A 22,925-nucleotide genomic window follows, 5' to 3' on the forward strand; every position below is an offset into this window, starting at 1 on the left:
AAAGGTATTATTTATATATTTTTAATAAAGTAAAATAAATAAATATATTAGTCTAGTCTCGAGTGCATACACACGATCATCGGTAATAACTAACTACATATATCGTAAACTATATATTTTCAAAATGTTTTAATTTAATACTATATTTATTAGAATAACTTACTTTCAATTCTATTAAATTTTTATATGGTTTGTAAAACTATTTCTCTAAAAGGTATATGAATTGATAAAATTTGATTAAAATTTAATTGAATTAGAATCAACTAATTATGTTTCTTGTGTAAAAAGAATTATTTGTTACCATATATGTAAATACATATATGTGCACATTATATTAACAAACAAATATGCAATCATGTACTTTATACGAGGAAAACGAAAGATGATTCAGCTTTTATATTATCGATACATATATGTATATAATTTAAAATTTAAATAAATGAACAAAAAGACTGAAAAATCTACCGTTAGTAGTTCGCCATTATGTCACTAGAGGACTGAAATCTAAGCCACGCTTCCACTAAGTTTCCCAATACATATGTGGTTTGTATTTCTTCCTTGGTAGAATCAACGTGATCGTGGTATTAACTATAAAGTATATAGGTAGTAGTATGATGTATTTGCAATCTTTAAGTATATCAGTACATGAGAATTTTCTATTATGAAAGCTTTTCATTGTTACCTGAAGTATAAAAAAACACAATTTCTTTTTTAATACATTATATTAGAAAGAAATATTTAGTATGAGTCTTTAGCTCAATATATTACATGTTTATCTATATTATTTGTCTATAATTGTATTACGTATTTATAAAATACTTAAAAATATTTGTGCGTTAAATCTATCATAACAAATTAAAAGTAAGTAATCTTCATTAAAAAGTATAAAATATTTAATAGTTTTTATGGAAGTATTAACTAAAATAAATATGTTGAATAGTTAACCTATCTTTAGCTTTAAAATTTCTATATGTATACAAAGAGTACATATTAATATATAGGTTAAGATACCTATATATTTAGTAAAGGAAGTACATCTTTCATTTGGACTAATATTGCTAATTAATATACTGCTGAGATTTTGTTTTTTAATATTATTGCCTGGTTGTACTATCTTATTTATAATAAATGTTTAGATTTCGTGAAAAAAGAATTATATAAACAAGAATTTGTACCAATAATTTTCATGAAAATATATAATTGAGAGAGATTTTTAATCTATTTTAAATAACTAGACATTAATACTTTATAAAATTGATAACAATATATAAATATCAAAATAAATCTTAGGTTACTTTTTACAAAATGTATACAGATGGTCACAAAAAAATTCAGATACTGCGTATTTTTAGTTTCTAAGCTTTATATTTTTAGTAGACATTCAAAGACCAACAAAAATTACATTATACTATTATACTATACTATGAAGATAACAGGAGAAAAAATCTTTTGAGTTATTGTTTATTGTTGTCTGTATATTAAAAGAAATACTGAAAGAGTAAGAATTTTTATGTCATAGAAAGTTTCAGACACAAGATATCAAGATGTCAAGTTGCAAGTGTGCGTTATTTTTGTTACCAATCTGTTCAGAATAAGTCGCAAAAGTTTGAAATTGAATATTTATATTTGTTTTTTCTACATGATTACCATGTAAAAAAATACAACAAGTTAATTTTGTAAACTGTGGTACATATATTTCAAGAAATATACATATATTTCATAATAATTTAATTTCAATCATAGCATTTCCAATCATAATAGTTACAATTTTTTTAAATAGAGGATAATTGTGATTGTCGAAATAAAGCAAAAGATATATTAAACACATATGATGACATAAAAAATCATATGAAGTTAATTGTTTTAATCTTATGTCTTGTATATCATTAAATTTACCTTAATAGTTACTCTCAGATGATATAATATATAAGCAATAGTTTTCCAATTTGAAGAAAAAATAAAATTATTTCAATTATTTGAGACATATTTATTTCCAACATTTAGTTTATATAATTTTATTGTTTGAGAGTAGTAATGAAACTTTTAGTTCTTCCATTTTTTCCTTTTTTAATAGCTGTTTATTGCAACAGAAATATCAATTCATAACAAAGCAAAAATTTTTAAAATTTATATTACTAATCAATATGTAGAAGAAAAACCAGTTTATTAAATATTATGTATTATTTTTAGAAATAATGGAGATGGATTATGATGAGGATCGTGGAGCTTGGACAGAAGAAATGACAAGAAGTGAAGAATGCATAGGAGAAGATAGTTTTGATAATCCTCAAGAGATATTAAATGAATGCTTGGATAAATTTAAAACACCAGATTACATTATGGAGCCTGGTATCTTTGCACAACTTAAAAGGTATAGTGATTTATTAAATAGTGCAGTTCACATTAATCTTACTCATTATAGATATATAGTATATTGAATGCATCTACGCAGTTTGCTTCAAAATTTGAAACATATTGCCGAATCATAAGCCAGAGAAATTTAATTCTTATATTGCTAAACAAAATGATTTAGATATTATATATTATATTATATTATATAAGATATTAGGTAATTATTTAGAAGTTTAGCTTTAACAGTAATTTCAATGGTTTTCGAATATGTTGTAAAACCCAACATTTGGAACAACTTTTCCTTTCACGAAAATGTTGGATTCTCTTAATTTCCAAGATATTCCCAAGAAACCATCTATAGTGTCAGTACCACACACAGTAAATCCTGCCTATAATTGTGCATCTGCAACAGGGTATGGGTTGGTGTTGGTTACTGACCGACCCATGTCAGTTGGATAAAATGACACCTAACTCAAATCTATATGAACTATAAATAGAAGATAATTCAGGCGGGATCTTGATATACTTGTATTACTCGAGATCCCGAAATTCGATTCGAGTATCAGCAATAGATTTATGTATCAGCATGCTAAATAATTAAAAGTGGGCAGTCTAATTTCTTGTCAATTCGACAAGTCGAATGGGATTGGCAAGGCTCAGAAGCCCAAAATCCAACTATTAGGAAATATTAAGAGGAGATAAAGATATAAAAAGAAACGATGATAATAAGCTTTACATGAATAAATATTCATATTCAAAATTTATATTTAAAATTTTGGAAGAAAATTATTTTTATTTTAATAATAATTTTGCAAATTTGAGATTGTAGAATATTTGATTTCTTTGTATAGAATTTGTAGCAAATAGTGTGTTTTTATTTGCTTATGGTCTTTTTATTTTAGTTTTATACATATTTCGTTTTGTAAAGTTATTGTACTATTTTGTAATTACTTTATCTCCTCCTAATAGCTGGATCTTGGGCTTCCAAGCCTTAAGTCGATTCGTGCGATTTTAGTTGAGCTGACACGAAGTTAGGCTGCTTGTTCATGCTGATACTTCTATGGTCGATACCCAAATTGAGTTTTAGGATCCCGAACCATTCGGGAGCCCGAGTGATATGGATATGGAGATCCCGCCCGAACTTCTACTGATCCATCCCGAAACCCTGAGAAACAGGGAGGGTCTGCACATTTCTATATATTTTATCAAATCTCATAATAATCATTTCATGTTTTCATATTAAACAATCATGAAAAGACTGAAATAAAATTCTCTATTATAGAATTTATAATTATTACACAAAAATTCATTATGTATATTTAATGATGAAATGGAAACTAAATATTGATGATATTCCTCTTACTACTACATTCATTAGTTTTATTTAATGAATTTTATTAACATAACATTGTTATTACCTGTAGATATAGGTAAATAATGGATTCATAATTTTATAAAAAATTAAATAATGTTACATACAGGATGAAATTTTCATTTAATGGTACAAAAATATACAAGTAAACATTCTCTGATTTTAAAGACAATATTTGGTAATAATGTTTCTTTGATTACAAGTTACTATGGTCATTAAACTAGTTTTTAATAGAGATTAAAATTTTTTTATTTAATAAAATACTCTCCATTACTTATTTTCCTGCAAAGTGTTTTAATAAAGTATATATAGTTTAATCTTTTCTTGCTTTTTATTTATTTTAAACAACTATTTAGATTACTATATGGAATGATTACAAAAAGTATTTGCAAGCCATTATATTTATTATAACATTTATATATTAATTAATTAGGTCCCAGTATATTAAATTTTATATCACATAATAGTACTATAGTATAGTAATATTAGTTATATAGTAGTGTTTTCATGTGATTATAAACCTAGAATTTGATAAAGGAATGCTTTATTAGAAAGTAAGGATATGTGCTTTTTTGTAGCTACTATAGATGATGTTAATTTCAATATGTGTATTTAATTATGCACTGGTGCACTGTTTGTGAAATTTAAAAGAAATGTAATGATATTTTTTATATTATAATATATCATTATTTTTCCCACTTTATAGATATTTTCAAGCTGGTGGAAACCCAGAACAAGTGATAGAGTTGTTATCTAAAAACTATACAGCTTGTGCTCAAATGGCAAATCTTCTTGCAGAATGGCTTATTCTCGCTGGAGTTAAAGTTACAGATGTACAAGCAATGGTAGAAAACAACTTAAAAGATATGATATTGAAAACATTTGATCCGAAAAAAGCAGATAAAATCTTCACAGAGGAGGGTGAAGTAAGTTTTTTAATCCTTCATTGATTTTTGAATTAAATATTAAATCTTAGTCAATACTTAAAGTTCAATATTTTGTGTATCAGACTCCTGCTTGGTTAACGGAAATGATACAACATCCTACTTGGCGGTCACTTATTTACAGACTTGCAGAAGAATATCCTGATTGCTTGATGTTAAACTTCACTATAAAGGTAAGATTTCTATTAAAATATTGCTTTTATTCAAATAGGAATTGTTGGAAATATTGTTATTACATATATAGATAAATATAATAGTAGTAATAACATTATACATATAAGAGGTGTGCTCTTTGAACTAAATTCTTCTGCATTATTTGTAGTGTATTATTTGAATCACTTAGAAGTCATGCTAACTAATTCTATAAATTAAAATGCATAGAAAAATGACAATTACAAACATTTTTAAATGTACCTCAGAATTTACCAATTTTTATGCTTATAACATAGTTTAATAATAATTCTATAAAAACAAAGTTTTTTTGAGATATTGAATATTAAAAAAATAATTTGTGCAGAATTTGAACTCGATTGAATAACGAAAAAGCATGTCCCTGGGTCCTTAAACATTAAAATAATTATTTAAGTATTTATAATAAAATCAGTTTTATTCGATTATTTTCTAAATTATCGATTATATAAAAATTATGTCAGACGAAAGTTATAAATATAGCCAAAATGTACTTTTTATGTTATATTCCTTTTTTTCCGTATAACGGACGGTTTTTGAAAAAATAAATAAAAGACTGTGTTACGATCTGGCCTTGATCTTCGGTGTTCGTAACAGTTAGATTTTTCGAGTTATATTTAAATCAAAATGGTAATTGCTGCCACCAGAAATAGTTATTAACTATTTCGATTAATTCGACTCTCATTCACTATTTTTGGAACAAGGCAAACGACTAAATTTTTATCATTAATTATGAAAATGAGGCAACTCTATCTCAGATTTATAAAAACACCTTTTTTCGTAATGTATTCTTATAAAAATCGTTGCGTAGTAAATTTACCTGTGTTAAAAGTATATACAACATGGTGAAACCTTTCTAGGGTGTACTTATATTTCTTAATTGTATGAACCACGAAACCTTAAATATCTCATTAATAAAGAAAATGGATTTACCCTATTTTTATAATAAGTAGCTTATATGTACTTATATTTGGAAGAATTCATCTCAGTATATCTGAGATTTGTTCGTCTTTGTTGATTATTAATTTCACGATCATAGAAATTTCTGGTTAAAAGATAACTAGCAGATTGAAATTTGTACACAAATTTTGTACATATATGTATCATCAACTTTTATTATATTACACAAGTAATTTGTTTGCAATAATATAATTTTTGCACAATTGTAATATCGAAAAATAAGGATAGAAATTTTTTTTTCGATTACTTACAATTTATTAATATTAAATTGAATATACAAATATAAATTGGACAGAGAACGATATTTAACGGAAACTAAATGCAATACTCGTATCTATATCAAATAACTTTACAGTTATTTGATCACTCTCGTCACAACGAATCTAACACACACACTCTCTCTCTCTAACAACTCTATCAATTCTCACGACTCTACTCTTCGACGACTCGAAACCTTTAACGACTCTACTCTTCGACAACTCAAAACCTCTAACGACTCTACTCTTCAACGACTCAATTCGCTCTCGTCCTCTCACACACATACACACTTTTCGGCTCACATACTCTGGCCTCTCGATTGCCACTCCTTGAAATATGAAACCGTACCTCTGTTTTGACGCTGCTTATCCTTTCTCGCGTCGCTGTTACTAGGCGCTCTTGGATGTAAACAAACCACGAAAGACGACGTACACGGTTTTTTCTATTTTCAACCGATCTCTAATTCAAATCTATTCTACGATATTACACTCGGCCTTTCCTGACAATCTCATCTGCCCTCAGATGTGCTCATCATCGCTGCTCGCACTTACATCACTATCGTCAGCATTCCACCACTTCATGTGATCGGCTGCCGTGGAAGTTGTACGTGGCCCTTCGTGCTCCCCCTCTCGCTGCACTATGTATCGGTCATTTCGCAGGACTTTTATCACCCGATACGGTCCAAGAAACTTCGGATGCAGCTTTAGCCCGGGACCCTTCTGCATCCTCTCGATTGCCACTAGATCTCCCGTCCTGTACGCTGTCGCCTTCTTGCGTCTCCTGTTATACGTCCGCTTGTTTCGGATTTGGATCTCCTCAATCCGTCTCTTTGCGTCTGCACGCAGCTGATCTCGTTCCTCTTGGAACACCGCGGCCTGTTCGTCCCCGATTAGCTGACTGATCTGTGGGTCGTCCCGCAGCCTCATTCGTGTTCCGAACAACAACTGGAACGGGGCAGCGTTCGTACTTACATTGGGAGCTGCATTTAAATACCTCTGCGCTGTCTCCAGGTGTTTGAACCACTTGTCCGGCGTTGATGCAGATAGCTTCGTCAGCAGTGGGATAAGCGTCCGGTTCACTCTTTCCGTTGTCACTTGTCCGTTCGCCCGCGGGATCCCAGTTGTAGTCCGAACGTGCTGTATGCCTTCCTCTCTGCAGTAGTCTTCGAAGGCGCCGGCCGTAAATGCTGTTCCACGATCGGAAATGATTCTCCTCGGGTTCCCAAAATTCACAGACTGCTTCCTCAAGCGACTAATGACCTCGGCAGAACCCGTCGACTTGGTGGGATACAACCATACAAACTTTGTGAACGCGTCCACCACCACAAAGATATGTCGGTAACTTTTTTTTGTAGAAGGTAATGGCCCAAGGTAATCGACGTGGTAGGTGTCGAGCGGTAATTCCCCCTTGTCGATGGTATTTAGTAACCCCTCCTGTTTTCCCTGCTTTCTCTCTGCAAGGATACAGTCGATGCAACTCTGCACTACCTTTTCTACTTTTTCGCGCATTCCTCTGAACCAATAATCCCTCCTTAACAACGCTTCTGTTTTGGTGATGCCAAAGTGACCGCGTTCGTGAGCTCGTCGAATCACCTGAGCTTGCATTGACTTTGGCACGACCAATAACGGTGTATCCCTTATTTCTCGGTATAAAATGCCGTTCTTTACGATGTACCCGTCGGCCTCATGTTGTTCCATGTTTTCTCGGATCTGCCGCAGGTCGTCCTCTTTCAGCTGCGCGTTCCTTATTCGTGCAACAATCCCTCGCTCGTCCTCGTCTATCAGCATGTCTTCAGGTAGCGGATTTCGACTCAACGCATCAACATGCATCATACTGCTCCCGGGTCTATGTTCTACCTTGTAGTCGAATTCTTCCAAAAGGATCGCCCACCTCGCAACACGTACGCACAGGTCCCTTTTCCGCATCGTTAATGCGAATGCCTGACAATCTGTAACAATTTTGAATGGGATACCGAGCAGGTAAACGCGGAACTTCTTTAGCGCTTTCACGATGGCCAGAACTTCAAGCTCGTAGCTGGTGTATTTCTCCTTAGCCGGCGAAGTCTTTCCACTCGAATAATAGACAGGGTGAAAAGCGTTGTCCTCACTGTCGCGTTGCAACAAAATTGCACCGTATCCCATGTTACACGCATCTGTATGTAGCTGAGTTTCCGCCCCCATGCAGTATAGCTTCAACGCCGGTTTCTCGCTCAGCGCTGCTTTCAGTCTTACAAACGCTTCTCGCTCGCGCAACTCGAACCTAAATGGGACATCTTTTTTCAACAGATCTGACAATGGTCTCGCAATGATAGAATATCGGGGCACAAACTTTCTAAAATATCCCGTCAAACCAAGGAAACTCTGAACATCTCTAGTGGACCGAGGCTCCGGAAAATTAGCGACGGTTGAACGTTACCGCCTTCACTTTCGTCGGAGCTCTCTTCTTCCGACGATACAGTGTTCCCTTCTAGGGCCGCCTGTAGCCGCGCGCGTAGTTCGGGTTTTCTTCCCGTTACCTTCAAACCCAAGCTAGCGAGACGCGCTCTTAGCTCTTTCGTCCTCAGCTTCTTGAGGTCTTCCTCTCCCTCTTGACTGCGTTCGGCTCCTTGCTTGCTTCTTAGATCTCGCTGGTTTGTTGGTTCTTCGCCACGCTTCGAACCCTTAGGAGTTCAACCTGGCAACCAGCACAGATCTCGCACCGGATATAGGCAGATTCATCTGTGCGAGCTTACTCCTCAGCTCCTCCAGCGTCAAATCCTCTTCACCCGACAATCGTTCGTCTTCAACGTTTGCCATTGTTAGTCTTTTCTACCCTAGCACAAATAGCTCCGCTAAAAGGTGTCGTTTTCTGTCCTATTCGATCCCGGACGAGCCCCCACTTGTAATATCGAAAAATAAGGATAGAAATTTTTTTTTCGATTACTTACAATTTATTAATATTAAATTGAATATACAAATATAAATTGGACAGAGAACGATATTTAACGGAAACTAAATGCAATACTCGTATCTATATCAAATAACTTTACAGTTATTTGATCACTCTCGTCACAACGAATCTAACACACACTCTCTCTCTCTAACAACTCTATCAATTCTCACGACTCTATTCTTCGACGACTCCAAACCTCTAACGACTCTACTCTTCGACAACTCGAAACCTCTAACGACTCTACTCTTCAACGACTCAATTCGCTCTCGTCCTCTCACACACATACACACTTTTCGACTCACATACTCTGGCCTCTCGATTGCCACTCCTTGAAATATGAAACCGTACCTCTGTTTTGACGCTGCTTATCCTTTCTCGCGTCGCTGTTACTAGGCGCTCTTGGATGTAAACAAACCACGAAAGACGACGTACACGGTTTTTTCTATTTTCAACCGATCTCTAATTCAAATCTATTCTACGATATTACACAATTATTATATATGAAATATTTTACAAACATTTAATACGTACTATACAAATTTTATTGAATTTTTGTATCCTTTTTACATTTCTTACAGCTTATATCTGATGCTGGATTTCAAGGTGAAATTACAAGCATTTCAACAGCTGCACAACAAATTGAAGTATTTTCACGAGTTTTAAAAACTGCAATTGCTGGATTTTTGCAAAATACAGAAGATTGGCAGTCAAGTATACAAGAATGTGCAGTAAGTATTATTATTTATGATTTATATTCTGAATCAATTTAAAGTATAATATGTGTATATTATATTTCATACACATACAGAATAAGATTTTTGGAAAGTCTTTTAAGCATAAAGCAATGTCCTGTATAAGAATTCAAGGGCAATATAATATGAAGAAAGGAATTTGTTACGTGAAGGCATTCAAATCAAGTGAAAGTCACTTATATTTTTTTGGATATAGTTTTTGAATGTATTTTCTATAATATAACACACAATAATAAGGTAAATTTAATTATATTGTTTTGTATATAATTTTCTTAAAAATTGCAGAATGTAAAACAAGAAATATAATTTAATTGTAAAAATATTTAAACAGTTAATGAGAAATTAAGAGAGATTAAGTAGTTATATATGTATAAAAATTTTCTATCTTTATGTCTTCAACTAGCATAATTCTGACTGCATAGTTCCTTTTTGTAAATACTTGAAATCATTTTTTGTACACATAGTTTCATTATATATATATACATTAATAGATAACCTATTAAATGAGATAACCTATATATATGATAATGTAATTTCTTATTCTTAATGTTGCAATCTTTTTGTCTCTTCACAAATTATTCGAATTCACAAGAAGATGATTGATAATACCTGTTATATAGAAGTTGGATTAAATAAGCAGAGAGTACATTATAATTGTAATTTAAAATATGTGTCCAGGTTCATTTCCGTTCCAAATTCTATACCAAAAGCATTCTATATAGAGTAATTCATTTTTTAGTGTAATTTATATCTATAAAATTGGATTCTAATTTAAATCTAGTTTCCAAAGTGTTCATAATTATACAATCCTGCTGCATTTTCACATTCAATTTATTCTAACTTATTTCATTGGAATTGAGATTTAGTAATTGCAAGAAAATGTGAATGACTTCCAATTAATTATTTATTTGCTATTCTGTCACAATATATTACTCTTCCAGAGTAATGTCATTTTTATGGAGGCAATAACATAAAATTTGTACGCCAATAGCTTTGATAGCAGAAATAAATAAAATCTATACCTGGCTAGGTGGACATGGACATGGGATGAGAGGTACACTGTTAAACTTATTAAAGTGGTATAACTGGAAAGTGATATTTTGCTGAAAATATAGAAACTGAAACTTCTTGTACTAGGAAATGAAACAATAAAATATATAAAAAATCAACTCATTAATGAAAGTTCAACCCTGGAAGTCCATTAATACAGCAAATCCTTTCTGGTAACTCATTAAAGGCTGTCGAACAGTAATTGCAATTTCCTAATTTTATTTAGGCTAAAACTTCGTGTAACAGTAGATTATATCCGGAAATATATTTGAAAAACTCATATCAGACCATTGAAATCGCCGTGCGGTATGATGCGGATGTCTCAACTTTATATAAATAATAAAACACCCCTCTCAATCATCTTAAACTTCTCAATCGTCATCCTCGGAATTCTGATCTTCGTCATTCTGGCATGAAATCAAGAATCAAATTCAAAATGTAAATCATCATCCGAAAACATATGGTAGTAATTTTTACAATAATAAAACTGATCGTTTATTAAATTAAATGAAAAAAAAGAGAAAAATAAATTATATTTGCCGGAATCATGTTCTTTATGTCAATTGTTCGCTAAGATTTAAAAAAAAATTTAATGCTGCTAGGGCATTCTTTTACATATTTCAGGATAAAATCTGCTATTACATAAAGGTTCAGTCTAGATAAAATTAAAAAATTGTAGTTACCATACAACAGTCTTCCATGAAATACCGGAAAGGATAATTTTCTACTAAACTGAGGATAACTACTCCACTAGAGGGTTGATTTTTTATATATTTTACTGTTTCATTTTCAACTTCTGTACTTTCCGCAAAATTTCACTTTCAAGTTTGACATGTTTGACAGCACATTTCTCTATCTCCCATCCCTACGTTCGTCCAGCCAGGAATTGAATTTGTTCATTTTTGTTATCAAAACTATCGACACACAAATTTTTAAAGTTTATATTGACTATTATATTGACTACGTAGCAATGACGCTAGTTCCAGGACTATATATAGGGTGTTCTGCTATAGGTGTAGAAAAATTTAAGAGGTGATTCTTGAAACTAGAATAAGAGAAAAATTAAGAATAAAAAAATCGCGTTTTCGGCTAATTTTTAATTGTTAATAACTAAAAAACAAAGTAGAAAACGCAATCTTTTTATTCTTGATTTTCATCTTATTTTAGTTTCAGAAATCATCCTTCAAATTTTTTTACTCACTGTATTAACCAAATGTATAGTCCTGACTATATGTTTAGCCTATGCCAGGCATCATTATCTTCATACAGTATAGACTTATGAATTGTAATTCCTTTAACTCCACCTTAATGAACGCTTTCGTTTTCTGGGAGTTCCTGCTTTCTTTTAGATTTTAATCACCTTCTTCCTTTTTGCTCGTAGTTGCTTTTTATTATAGAGGGATGATATACATATATTTAAAATGTTACAGTGTGTATTTGTATTATAGTAAAAAGTATATTTTTAAAATATTATAATGTCTTTATATAATTTTTTTTTGCCAGAAAATGGTATGTCATGGACAACACACTTACGTCTACAGTCAAGTATTGTTGCAAATTCTTGCACAAGAATCACGTGGTGGATTTATGATGAAAAGGCTTTCTCAGGAAATCACTAAATGCGCTCAACAGAAGTAAGAAAAAGTTTTTATTACTTTATCGAGTATATACAGTCAGAGAGTGTTCAATTTTTCTCAACTTAGGATCAATAGAATCTAATAACAAAGAATATTAATAAGTTTGTTTTCCAAATTTCTCTAATTTGTTTAAACAGAGAGTACAAACGAACAGAGATAACATAAATTATCATATGGTTTTCTTAATATTTTGATTATCTTAACTCTTCAGCCACACGATAAAATGTATTATCGATCATAGGACATCGTATACATGCATATGATATTACACTTGATAATGTCATGTGGCAAGCACACAACGTATAAGTATAGTAATGATAATGATAGTAATGACTAGTTACAGTAATTAGATTAAGAGGCTAGTAATAGTAACAGGAATAGAGAGAAATGCGGAAATTGTGTAAGCTTTAAAGATTAATGTTTGTTGCTTGTTTATTTACAAATATAGGGAAATTTTGGATTTTGTCAGAAGATAAACATAATGTGCCATTTTTTTTTATGTGATGGAAATCTTCATAGGCACTCGAGGCAGGGGGGGACGTTGCAGGGTAATATCGCATTCATATAAATTAAAATCTTGGAGTGGTGTCCCACGGACATAATGCTTAGCTAGTAATGAGATTTACTTGTTTAAACTTATTTTACGTGGTGAATAACAATAAAAGTTTATTTTAAAACTACACATCCTTATATGATATTTGGGAATAAGGATATCTGTAGATACAAGTCTGTGGCTGTTAGAGCCTTGAATTTTCTTTATGTAATATTATCATTCAAAATAAGATTTACAGTTTCGTTAACTTTTTCATGGATGTCGCAATTAGATAACTCAGTGATGGATCGTTATTGTACAGATTATAGCTGTTATAAATGATAATACTGAGCGATTGTGTCTATTCTATAAATTGACTGCTATTATCTGATTTCGGGAAAAAAGTTGGTTGTTTCCCTATTTAGTAGATACATATATTATTTTTATATCAACTGTTTGCTTTCTGAAAATATTTTATTAACATTAATGAAATATATTGTTTTCTAGTCTTTGTTTGAAATCATTTTTATCAAAAACAACTCACAAAATTATTAGTAAAAGCTGTTTATTGAAGTGTAGGTAATTTGTTGTCTGTTTATTCCATTTGTTAAAAATATAATTCATATTGAATTCATGAGGATAACCATCATTTAATTAACACTGAGTTTTAATTAATTAAAAATTTAATAAATACAACATTATTGCACACTGATTCTATAATTCATATATGTATTATATATGTATATATTTACAGCCATCATGATGTTACTCCAATAACAATGGCACTTAATGGAGCTTCAAGTAGCCCTAGTGCATGTCAAGCACTTGCATCCATGTTATCACGGAATACCTTAAATCCTGCTGATATTACCGTATTATTTCGAAATTATTCGACTGCGGAACCACCTCCTATAGAATTACTTCGTAATCCACAATTCTTAGGTATTAATATACATAATTTATAAAATTGCAATTTGTTGTTTTTACAGCTGCTATAATATATACAAAATAATAATTCATTAATTCCAGAACTATTAGTTGATGCACTTTTTAAACCGGGTGTAAAAATTAATCCGGAGCATAAGTCTAAATACATATATTTATTAGCTTATGCAGCTAGTGTATGTGATATTCCAGCCAAGAAGACGCATTCACGGAAATTAAATAAGGATGAATTAAAAACAACTATTCAAGCTATAGAAAAAGTCCATAACATTTGTAACATTAATAAAGGATCTACTGAATTGATAGCAGAATTACAAACTTTATATCAGTGCATAAGGTATAATGTATACAAATTATATTAGTGGTCATATGATATTTCTTATTTCTATATATAGTAAAATCAACATTCTTTCAGATTTCCTGTTGTAAGTGTAGGTATAATTAGATGGGTGGAGTGTACTGTAACTGAACCATCATATTTTAAATTGTGCACAGAACATTGTCCTGTACATCTTGCATTACTTGATGAAGTTGTAGTTTGCCATTCTTTACTGCATCCAAAAGTGTTACAACTTCTTGTACAGTTATTTGAAAGTAAACAAGACGAACTGGAAATACTAGTGCAGGTAAGAATATTTTAACCATATGTTTAATAATTAATATCAATATGCAGAGTGTATACTACAGAGTGTATATATACAGAGTGTATCCACTTTAATTTACTATTGCAAATATTTCGAAAAGTACGCTAGGTAGAAGAGTATACTTTTAGGACATTACAAGAGATCGTCAGAACGTCGTAAAATATAGCAGGATGTTGCGGGTGAAGGTATTTAAGATAGATGACATTTTTTTAGTGGGATACGTACATTTTTTTAGTGGAATCATATAATTTTTAATGCACTGATCGATACAACTAATTCCCTATAAAAAGGTATTAACATATTTGTATTAAAAAATAATTAATTTATCCTTATATTTCCTGGAATGTCATGACGTATTTCTTTCTGCAAAATGAGTAATGAGAAAAATTTAGGTATTTCCTGTATGATTTTATTAGAAAGTTTATGACATAGCACAATGAAAGTAATGAATTTATTTAAATTTTTAAATATTCAAAGATATTGACTTAATTGCTAATGCATGCTTGTCTTCTTCCTCTTTAGCTTTAAAGAGTTCTTAGCATTTCTTACATATTATTCTTAGCATTATGATACTGCGGAATGTGTTTATAATCCATCCTTTTTGTGGAAAAGGACTTGTTAGTTTATCAACTATTGTGGTTTAGTATGCATAAACATTTTCTTTTACATAACCTCAATGAAGGAAATTCATGACCGTTAAGTCGGCAATTCTTGATAATCATTCCAGAATTTCTATGACAATAATCATGTTTTATAATTAACCTAATGTGACAACTTTTTTCTTATAAAAGTAATGTTTAACATACATTAACTCGACAGTGGAAACGTAAGAAAAAATGAAAAAGGAAAACAAAATATTACGTTTGAAATTACATATGTTCGAAAAAAACTTAATAATCTGCCGCAGATTTGGATGTACGGGTACTCGAGATTACAGGCTTTGGCGTAGTAGGTACTCGCAACGTATGAATGCTTGGGTTGCCCGATACTTTTTGTTGGTAATTCGACATTCAAGGGTTCTCTCTCTGTCTCTCTCTCTCTCTTCCAAAGACCACTTGAAATATAGATTTTTAGAATAGTGTTTTTCTTCTAAGAATTGACTCCTGCACAGCTCGAAAAGTGAGAAGATAGATATAACAAGAGAAAACGAGATAGATATGGCACTTCAATGGGATGCCGCAAGTGAAAAATATAATCGGTAATTATGTAAAAAAGGGGATATTTCACCGATTTGAATAAGCTTGAAACATATGTACACATGTTGTTAAGCTTGTCATTCTGAACATCTTTTTATACCGTATACCGTTAATGTAGCCGATTATTTCGCCGAGAGTATCTTTATTACCGCCAAGTCAAAAGCTGAAAGCGATCCACACGCTTTTCGAACATTTAGATAACACGCACTATCGCGGCGATAGAGATTATTGACATTGCGACGATCTACAGCCTTCGGGCGACATCACAGCTCTCTGATATGATTGTATCTCTATCTAGCAACATCCTACTTATATTCTATTATCTACAATGTCGTCCCCGATCTTCGACAACTTTTCACAAAGCATTTTCTTCTTCTAAGGATACTTCTTAAAATATTTGCAATAATACAATTAAAATCAAATATTCTATATAATTAAAATTATTTTGCGGATGTTTTAAAATATCTTCGTAATAAATTTGACATATATTATTCCGTATTTTTAAATAACAACTAATGAACTCTTATTTTGAAGAAAAATTACTATTTTCATTGAATATTATTTTAGAGGATCAAAAATTATTGACTTCTTTTACGTACAATTATACCCAATTTTTTATGCTTTCGGTAGATTAATGAATCCGAAAATGCAGGTTTGAAGTTGCGAAATAGTGGTTTAGAAATTGCAATTATGTAAAACTAACCATTTTTAGGATATTGTTACTTTAACGTCATATTGGCTTCTACCCATACCTCATCCAATGAGTGAACCGCACAGATGAGCATTTACGTGCTCTCAACTTACGCTTATCTTATTAAAAATGTAATATCTTTGGATTTCGGCCATCAACGATGCCATCAAATCGATATTCTTATGACGGAAAAAATGTCGATATAAAAATTCGTATAGGCGATCGACAAATATGTCATCATGGAAGCGACCCTTTTTCAGTATTTAGATGGTTGCCAATTGGATTTTATTTTTTGAGTATGCATACCATGAGAGGCTGTAATTAAATTCGCGAAAAAGTTAGCTTATACTAACATAACCGACCGTTCCACGACGCTTGGGAAATAAATCCTAACCCGGACCAAAACCATGGTGATTGACTGTTTTATGTACGTATCCTTCTACAGCTAACCTGGCATAACGTTTGAAATGAATGAAAAGGAATAAAAAATAAAGTGAAAGACTATAAAAAAGGCGATAAAAAAGAAAATAAGACGAAAATAAACGTAACGACGTAAAAATACACAAATGAATACCCCGGAAACATTGGAAAAAGTATTATGAGTAAATATAAAAGTTATATCAGGGTGAAAGATCAAACATACGCAAAATACATGTAGTCAAATACATTTTATTTAACCCGCCAAAATAACTGCAATTCACGTGCAGTCAGTGGTTCCATGGAGTCCAATCATTGCATAGAACATGGATAGAAGTCAATATAGCGTTAAAATAATGTGCAATATATTCTGGAAATGTTCAATTTTATATAGTCATAACTTTTGAACCACTAGATTCATACCACACCACTAGATAGACCGCAACTTAAAACTTGTATTTTCAAATTCTACGTATCGAAAAGTACAAGATTAAAAATATAAAAAATCAATTTTTTGTTCTTGAGTAAAGTTCAATCAAATTTGATATAATATAATCAATTACTTGATATAGAATGAATTTCTTTTAACATATATATCGAAAAGAATGTCACTCTCATAGTTCCGAAAATTATTTGTTACTCAAAAGATTAAAAAAATTCATTCTTGCTTTTTTCATCTGTAGTCATTTCATTCTTAGTTGTGCCATTTTGGGCATTCATTATGAGTAAGTTTATAATTTATTTATTAATTTTCTTACTTATTTAGCACGTTGTTAAGGAAACGAATGTAAAACACATTAGTAGCAATTTTATACTTACTATTTTTGTGAATTAATAACCTTTCTTCTTTAATTTTCAGTTGGAAATGAAAAAAATGTTAATTGATAGAATGGTGAACTTATTAAGTAGAGGTTGCGTGGTACCAGTAGTGTGTTACATCAAACAGTGTTGGCAACGTGGAGACACAGATGTATCGTTAATTAGATATTTTGTTACAGAGGTATTGTAAAATTATTTTTTAAATAAATGTGTACATACACAGCATGCTTAATGATACTAAGATGGTATTGTATTAGGTTTTAGAAGCAATAGCTCCACCATATACAGCTGAATTTATTCATTTATTTCTTCCTATGGTTGAAGATGAAGAAATTACAGGTACAATGCGTGGTGATAGCGACAATGATCTTGTTTCAGAATTTATAGGTGAGTTTATAAAATCTTACATGTAGATTATATTTAATTTCTGATCTGAGTTTATAAAATCTTACATGTAGATTATATTTAATTTCTGATCTGACTTTTTCAGTACACTGTAAAGCACATTGCCCGACTATAAGATGATCTATCGCAAGGAAGGTGGATTAAATGAAAGAAGCTCATAATATTATTAGATATTTTTACTTCATATAAGAATGTTGAATTGCTATATATAAATTCTTTCTATACTATTTTATTAGATCCTTTTCTGATTTCATATACAATATCCAAGGATATGTATATATATATTTGAAGAGTTGGATGAGTTTTTCCTCGATCTGTGATATCATAATTTATGGATTTTCTGCAACAAAAATAACGAAATGTAATTTTTGTAACTTACCAAATTTTTTAAATAAATGAATAAAATTAAATAAGTTTAATTTCTGCTCAATAAAACGTTAAAATGTCAAACGGTCCATAACAAAATTGTAACATATTCTATATGTAACATATGCTTTTTAACTATATGTTAGTGTATATCACTATTAGTATTTAATCAATTATGATGTACAAGGTATCTCTTAACATACAGAGCATATATTCATGGTATTATACAATCCCGAAACTAATGCTTCTATATGAAAATGAGATGAAAATGTTTAATATTATTTTTGCTTGGAAGTGTTTCCGAATAAATCCTCATTTTCACTTAAAAGGGAAAAATCTAGTTTAGATTTTAACGATTCCTAATTGTATATGTACAGGGTGGGATTAGTTTGTGACAATATCTTTATCGATGCTAGTTTTATCGACATCATTTATATACCAACAATGTCCTCCTCGACACTCAGAGACACTCACTCAGTTCGGTGAAATGAGCGTCGACGAAAATATTGTCAGTGATTTCAACATGTCGACAAATAAACAATGTCGACGAAACCGGGGTCGGTCAAATGGTGATAAAAACATCAATGGTGATCAGAAACCAACCCCACAAGGCGAATTCTGGTCCGAACCTAGACTTAGTGACCGAACCGAACTATAACTCTGTTCTTATTGTAGATAGAAAGACTGCTTTGTTTGCATTACATTGCACTGTTTATTATCATATAGTTAAATTTTTCACAGAAATGCATCGGCACATCCAAATGTACATTTTTTAAAAAATGGAATCTTACGATTTTATTTGCATTAACTGATTCTTTGAGGTATTTTAAACAGAAAGGTAGCTCATCTTTGATTCTGATAATTTTGAAATATGTTATAGATATCAATATTTTGAACTACTATTTCTTATACACATAACCAGCGGTCGACCTTAGCATTTGAGATATTCTAAAAAAAACTGCTGATATCACTACAGTGTGTTTCAGTCTATAGTTGTAAATCTGTGCCAACGTACGCGTCAGTATTGGTTGCTAGGTATTTATTTTCTGTTGATAAAGGAGTATTTATAAATGTGTACAGTTGTATGAAAATCCAAACCCAATTAATGTACATTAATGGTATTCATTTTTAATTGAGTTGTAACAAACATTTCTTACAGCCTTGTATATGCAATTGTGCACGGGACCTATAAATAAATAACTAATAGCAGTTGGTGACCAGCAATATTAACACATACGTTATAGAATGTACTATATACAGAATAATTCAATGTACTCTAAAAAGAACCGGCAATTTTTTGCGAATTACTCGGAAACTAAGCGAGCTCAGTTCTTAGTGTACAGAAAAGAATTAATCAAAATATTGAGTTTTACAACATATTAAAAAATCATCGAAATCACCCTAATTAATTAATATGTTGCTATAATAAATACACTGATATGCCAATACTTTTTGTATATATTGTAGATATATATATATATTACTAAAAGCGATACATTGCAAGTTATAGCTAAGTGCACGTGTACTCGACGAATTTTCGACATCGATTTACTCAGAATTAAAATCTTGTCTGAAAAATGATTATTATATATTTTGTTTCTATTTTATCATATCAAGCCTTCTTAGATTGTACTATCTATGATTATACCGTTCGATTATACCTTGTACTTATATAAATTTCACACATTTCACACATTTATATAGTAAATATGTTAGTAGTAAATTATTTAATATTGAACAGGGAATCTCCATATCTAAATCTCCTTGCTGTTATATGTTATGCACTAAAATATTTGTGATAAATAATGCTCATGCATTCCTATATAAACATTTCACACTATATGAAATCCGAATTTAAGACTTACACATGATTGTACATTTACGCATGTTTATTTGTTTATTATTATTGTTTTTCAGCTGTAATGAAAAAGTATTATTGTAAGTCATATATATATATACACATAATTTAATATGCTATAACGTATGCACTACGTGTCCTGTTAACACACTGTTGACCAACTATCTTATGACAAAAATAACGCATACTACCGGGCATTTTTATTATTGAACAAAAATTGAATAGAAATTTTAGTGTTTTCATTAAATAGCAAATGAATCATATATTTTTAAATACATCAATCAATGCAATTTGTCCCTACACAAAAGCATTAACCTATTTATACCGAAAAACAATTAGTTTAGCAAATATTTTAACTTTGATTTGTGAAATTCAATGTATGAAAGACAAAGACAATGTGAACACAAGAATACCGCTTAGCGTCTGTCCTTGTCCTTTACACATTAAATTTGACAAATTTTTTTTAGGTATAAACCAGTTAATATTTCTATATAGGGAGTGACGAGCTGCATCAGTCAATGCATTAAAAGGTATATGATTCCATTTAAAAAAATAAAGTTGACTTTCATAAGTTCCTGATACATCAAAGTTCATACAGAAAAAAAAACTATTAACATAAGAATGCACCTCTCTATGAAACCATTTGAATCAATGTGAAGCATTTCTCGCTGCAAATAATAACAGTCACATGAATTGAAGTAACATCTGGTGAAGGATACTTCATATAGTGAAATATAATATATATGTGCTAAAATGGATCTAATTGTCCAGTATTTTTCAGATACTGATTTATAGATATGGATCAATTTTTGAAGGTACATGATTTCTAACTATACGTAACTAAATAATATACTGAAATAATATAGCTTTATATCGAACAGAATACAAAACCTGGTAACTATAATTATTTTACCTGCAAATAAAGAATAGAATGTTTATATTATAGTATAATTGTATAAGATAGTAACACAAAGTAATGTACATATTGTCTTTTTCAAAATAATATACTATTCTTGATAAAATAAAAATATATGTAGAATATAATTTTGGTCATTTTATTTTATATAAAATAAGTTATGGTATAAGCAGATTAATGAAAATAGGAAATAAAAGCAATTACACATGAGAGATCAAAGTATTCGTATTCTCCAAATTTGGGTGGGCTCGCATTGTTTTGCCTAATGCATATGAATTGAATATTGAACTTTGATTGAATTACGTTATTTTCTTGAACCTATAAAACTTATTTTTATGCATTTTTTCTGAGAAATACATGAATCCTATATTCTACAGTTTAATTAATGCATAAATTCAAACATTTTGAAATTGTGACATGTAGCATTTTTCCGTACAGCCACAGATATATATGTACACATCTTATATAATATATATATAAACTCACGTTATTTAAAAATATTACTGTATCTTTCTGTATAAATAATACAAAATAAGTTAAAAATTACAGTTATATACTTACTAATAGGTTTACCATCTTTCCATTGGGTAAATTTTACGTTTATTTCATCACGTTTTAGGGCATCTGATCGGAGCTCTGCTTTCAAAGCTTGTCTAACAAGTCTGGCAGCTATTTGCGAATAATTAATATAACTGAAATGTGAACACAGATTATATAATGTTTTTCAATAGTGGATATTTAACATTAAAAGCAAGTATCTTTGAAATAAATATTTTACTTTAATCCCGCTTGCCTCCACGCAGACATTTCTGCTAATAGCTTTATTTAAAATAGTGCTTTTAATTTAACTCCAATGTGATAAATTGAAATTGATCAAATCGTTTTTTAACCGAATCTCTTATATCTGCATCTAATTTCACGATCTTAAGTCGTAAGCGTAAGTCGTAAGGAACCACGGTTGTATAACTCCTTGCAATAACTGTTCTTGTATACACACTCAGATTTGGAAACTCCAGTGGAGGGGATAAGGCTCTTTTGGGGATAAAAAATGTCTCTCAAGGCGCTTCAATCGATTTGTTAGGCTTGGTTCTGTAGCGCGCCTTGTATCTGTAATCTACAATCTCCGATACGACTGTGTCTATAACTGAACTGTACTCTGTGTTATATCAATCTACATTTATTTACATAATTAATTGTACCGTGTCACATAAAATATTGCATGTTTACTTTAAATACATTGAAAAATTGTTATAAAATTATAATTATGAAAAGTTTAATTTATATTTTTCACCTTCAGTGGTAAGGATAACAAAGATGGCGTTAAATGCAAAAGTTTAACAAATGGATCGCAGCGCTATGGCTAGCGGCTGATTTATAAAACACACCTCCGGATATTAACAACCTTATCCCTTCCACTGGAGTTTCCAGACCCTGTGTATACGACCGTGGTAAGAAAGGACCACGATTATATAAATTGGTCTTAACCACTCAATGTCAAAAGCATTGAAGAAACCGTCTGAAAATTGAGTCATGAAGAATCAATATACAAGACAGGACTGTGAATATCTCAGCAGAGACAAAGGCACTCTACTGATCTCTGTATATCTCGCAAGAACGAGAACTTTGTTTTCTTACATGTTGATTTTTCACGACTCAATTTTCGGATGGTTTTCCCTAGCCAGTATCGAGAT

The 22,925-nt window shown here is 30.9% G+C and overlaps 2 protein-coding genes and 1 long non-coding RNA gene across 8 annotated transcripts; 1 reads left to right on the plus strand and 2 right to left on the minus strand.

Annotated features, from left to right (window-relative positions):
• Window positions 1-495: 495 nt before the first annotated feature.
• Window positions 496-18,321, plus strand: LOC117239372 (negative elongation factor D). Of its 5 annotated transcripts, none has more exons than XM_033504871.1 (12): window positions 496-543; window positions 2,191-2,371; window positions 4,431-4,650; window positions 4,734-4,841; window positions 9,585-9,734; window positions 12,312-12,442; window positions 13,732-13,919; window positions 14,007-14,259; window positions 14,338-14,548; window positions 17,730-17,870; window positions 17,947-18,076; window positions 18,180-18,321. In XM_033504871.1, exons 2-12 carry the CDS (start codon window positions 2,196-2,198, stop codon window positions 18,212-18,214), a joined length of 1,743 nt encoding a protein of 580 aa, XP_033360762.1. In that variant the 5' UTR covers window positions 496-543; window positions 2,191-2,195; the 3' UTR covers window positions 18,215-18,321. The 5 variants fall into 5 exon arrangements, with proteins under 5 accessions (XP_033360762.1, XP_033360764.1, XP_033360765.1 ...); XM_033504873.1 differs by lacking the exon at window positions 496-543 and adding an exon at window positions 611-861 and having other exon boundaries at window positions 17,947-18,096; window positions 18,142-18,321; XM_033504870.1 differs by lacking the exon at window positions 496-543 and adding an exon at window positions 612-861.
• LOC117239375 (protein stunted-like) lies at window positions 18,253-22,618 on the minus strand. Of its 2 annotated transcripts, XM_033504876.1 has the most exons (4): window positions 22,013-22,618; window positions 21,796-21,926; window positions 20,326-20,377; window positions 18,253-18,434 (listed from the first exon to the last, which is right to left on the minus strand). In XM_033504876.1, the coding sequence occupies exons 1-3, from the start codon at window positions 22,039-22,041 to the stop codon at window positions 20,364-20,366; spliced, it is 174 nt and encodes a 57-aa protein (XP_033360767.1). In that variant the 5' UTR covers window positions 22,042-22,618; the 3' UTR covers window positions 18,253-18,434; window positions 20,326-20,363. The 2 variants fall into 2 exon arrangements, with proteins under 2 accessions (XP_033360767.1, XP_033360768.1); XM_033504877.1 differs by lacking the exon at window positions 20,326-20,377 and having other exon boundaries at window positions 18,256-18,434; window positions 22,013-22,597.
• LOC117239376 lies at window positions 20,943-21,789 on the minus strand. The gene is made up of 2 exons (XR_004494428.1): window positions 21,210-21,789; window positions 20,943-20,986 (listed from the first exon to the last, which is right to left on the minus strand). It is a non-coding gene; the product is annotated as an uncharacterized LOC117239376 (long non-coding RNA).
• Window positions 22,619-22,925: the final 307 nt, after the last annotated feature.

The sequence above is a fragment of the Bombus vosnesenskii genome, unplaced genomic scaffold (assembly GCF_011952255.1).
Source record: "Bombus vosnesenskii isolate JDL3184/JDL3185 unplaced genomic scaffold, Bvos_JDL3184-5_v1.1 scf7180000013957, whole genome shotgun sequence".
Classification (NCBI taxonomy): domain Eukaryota; kingdom Metazoa; phylum Arthropoda; class Insecta; order Hymenoptera; family Apidae; genus Bombus; species Bombus vosnesenskii.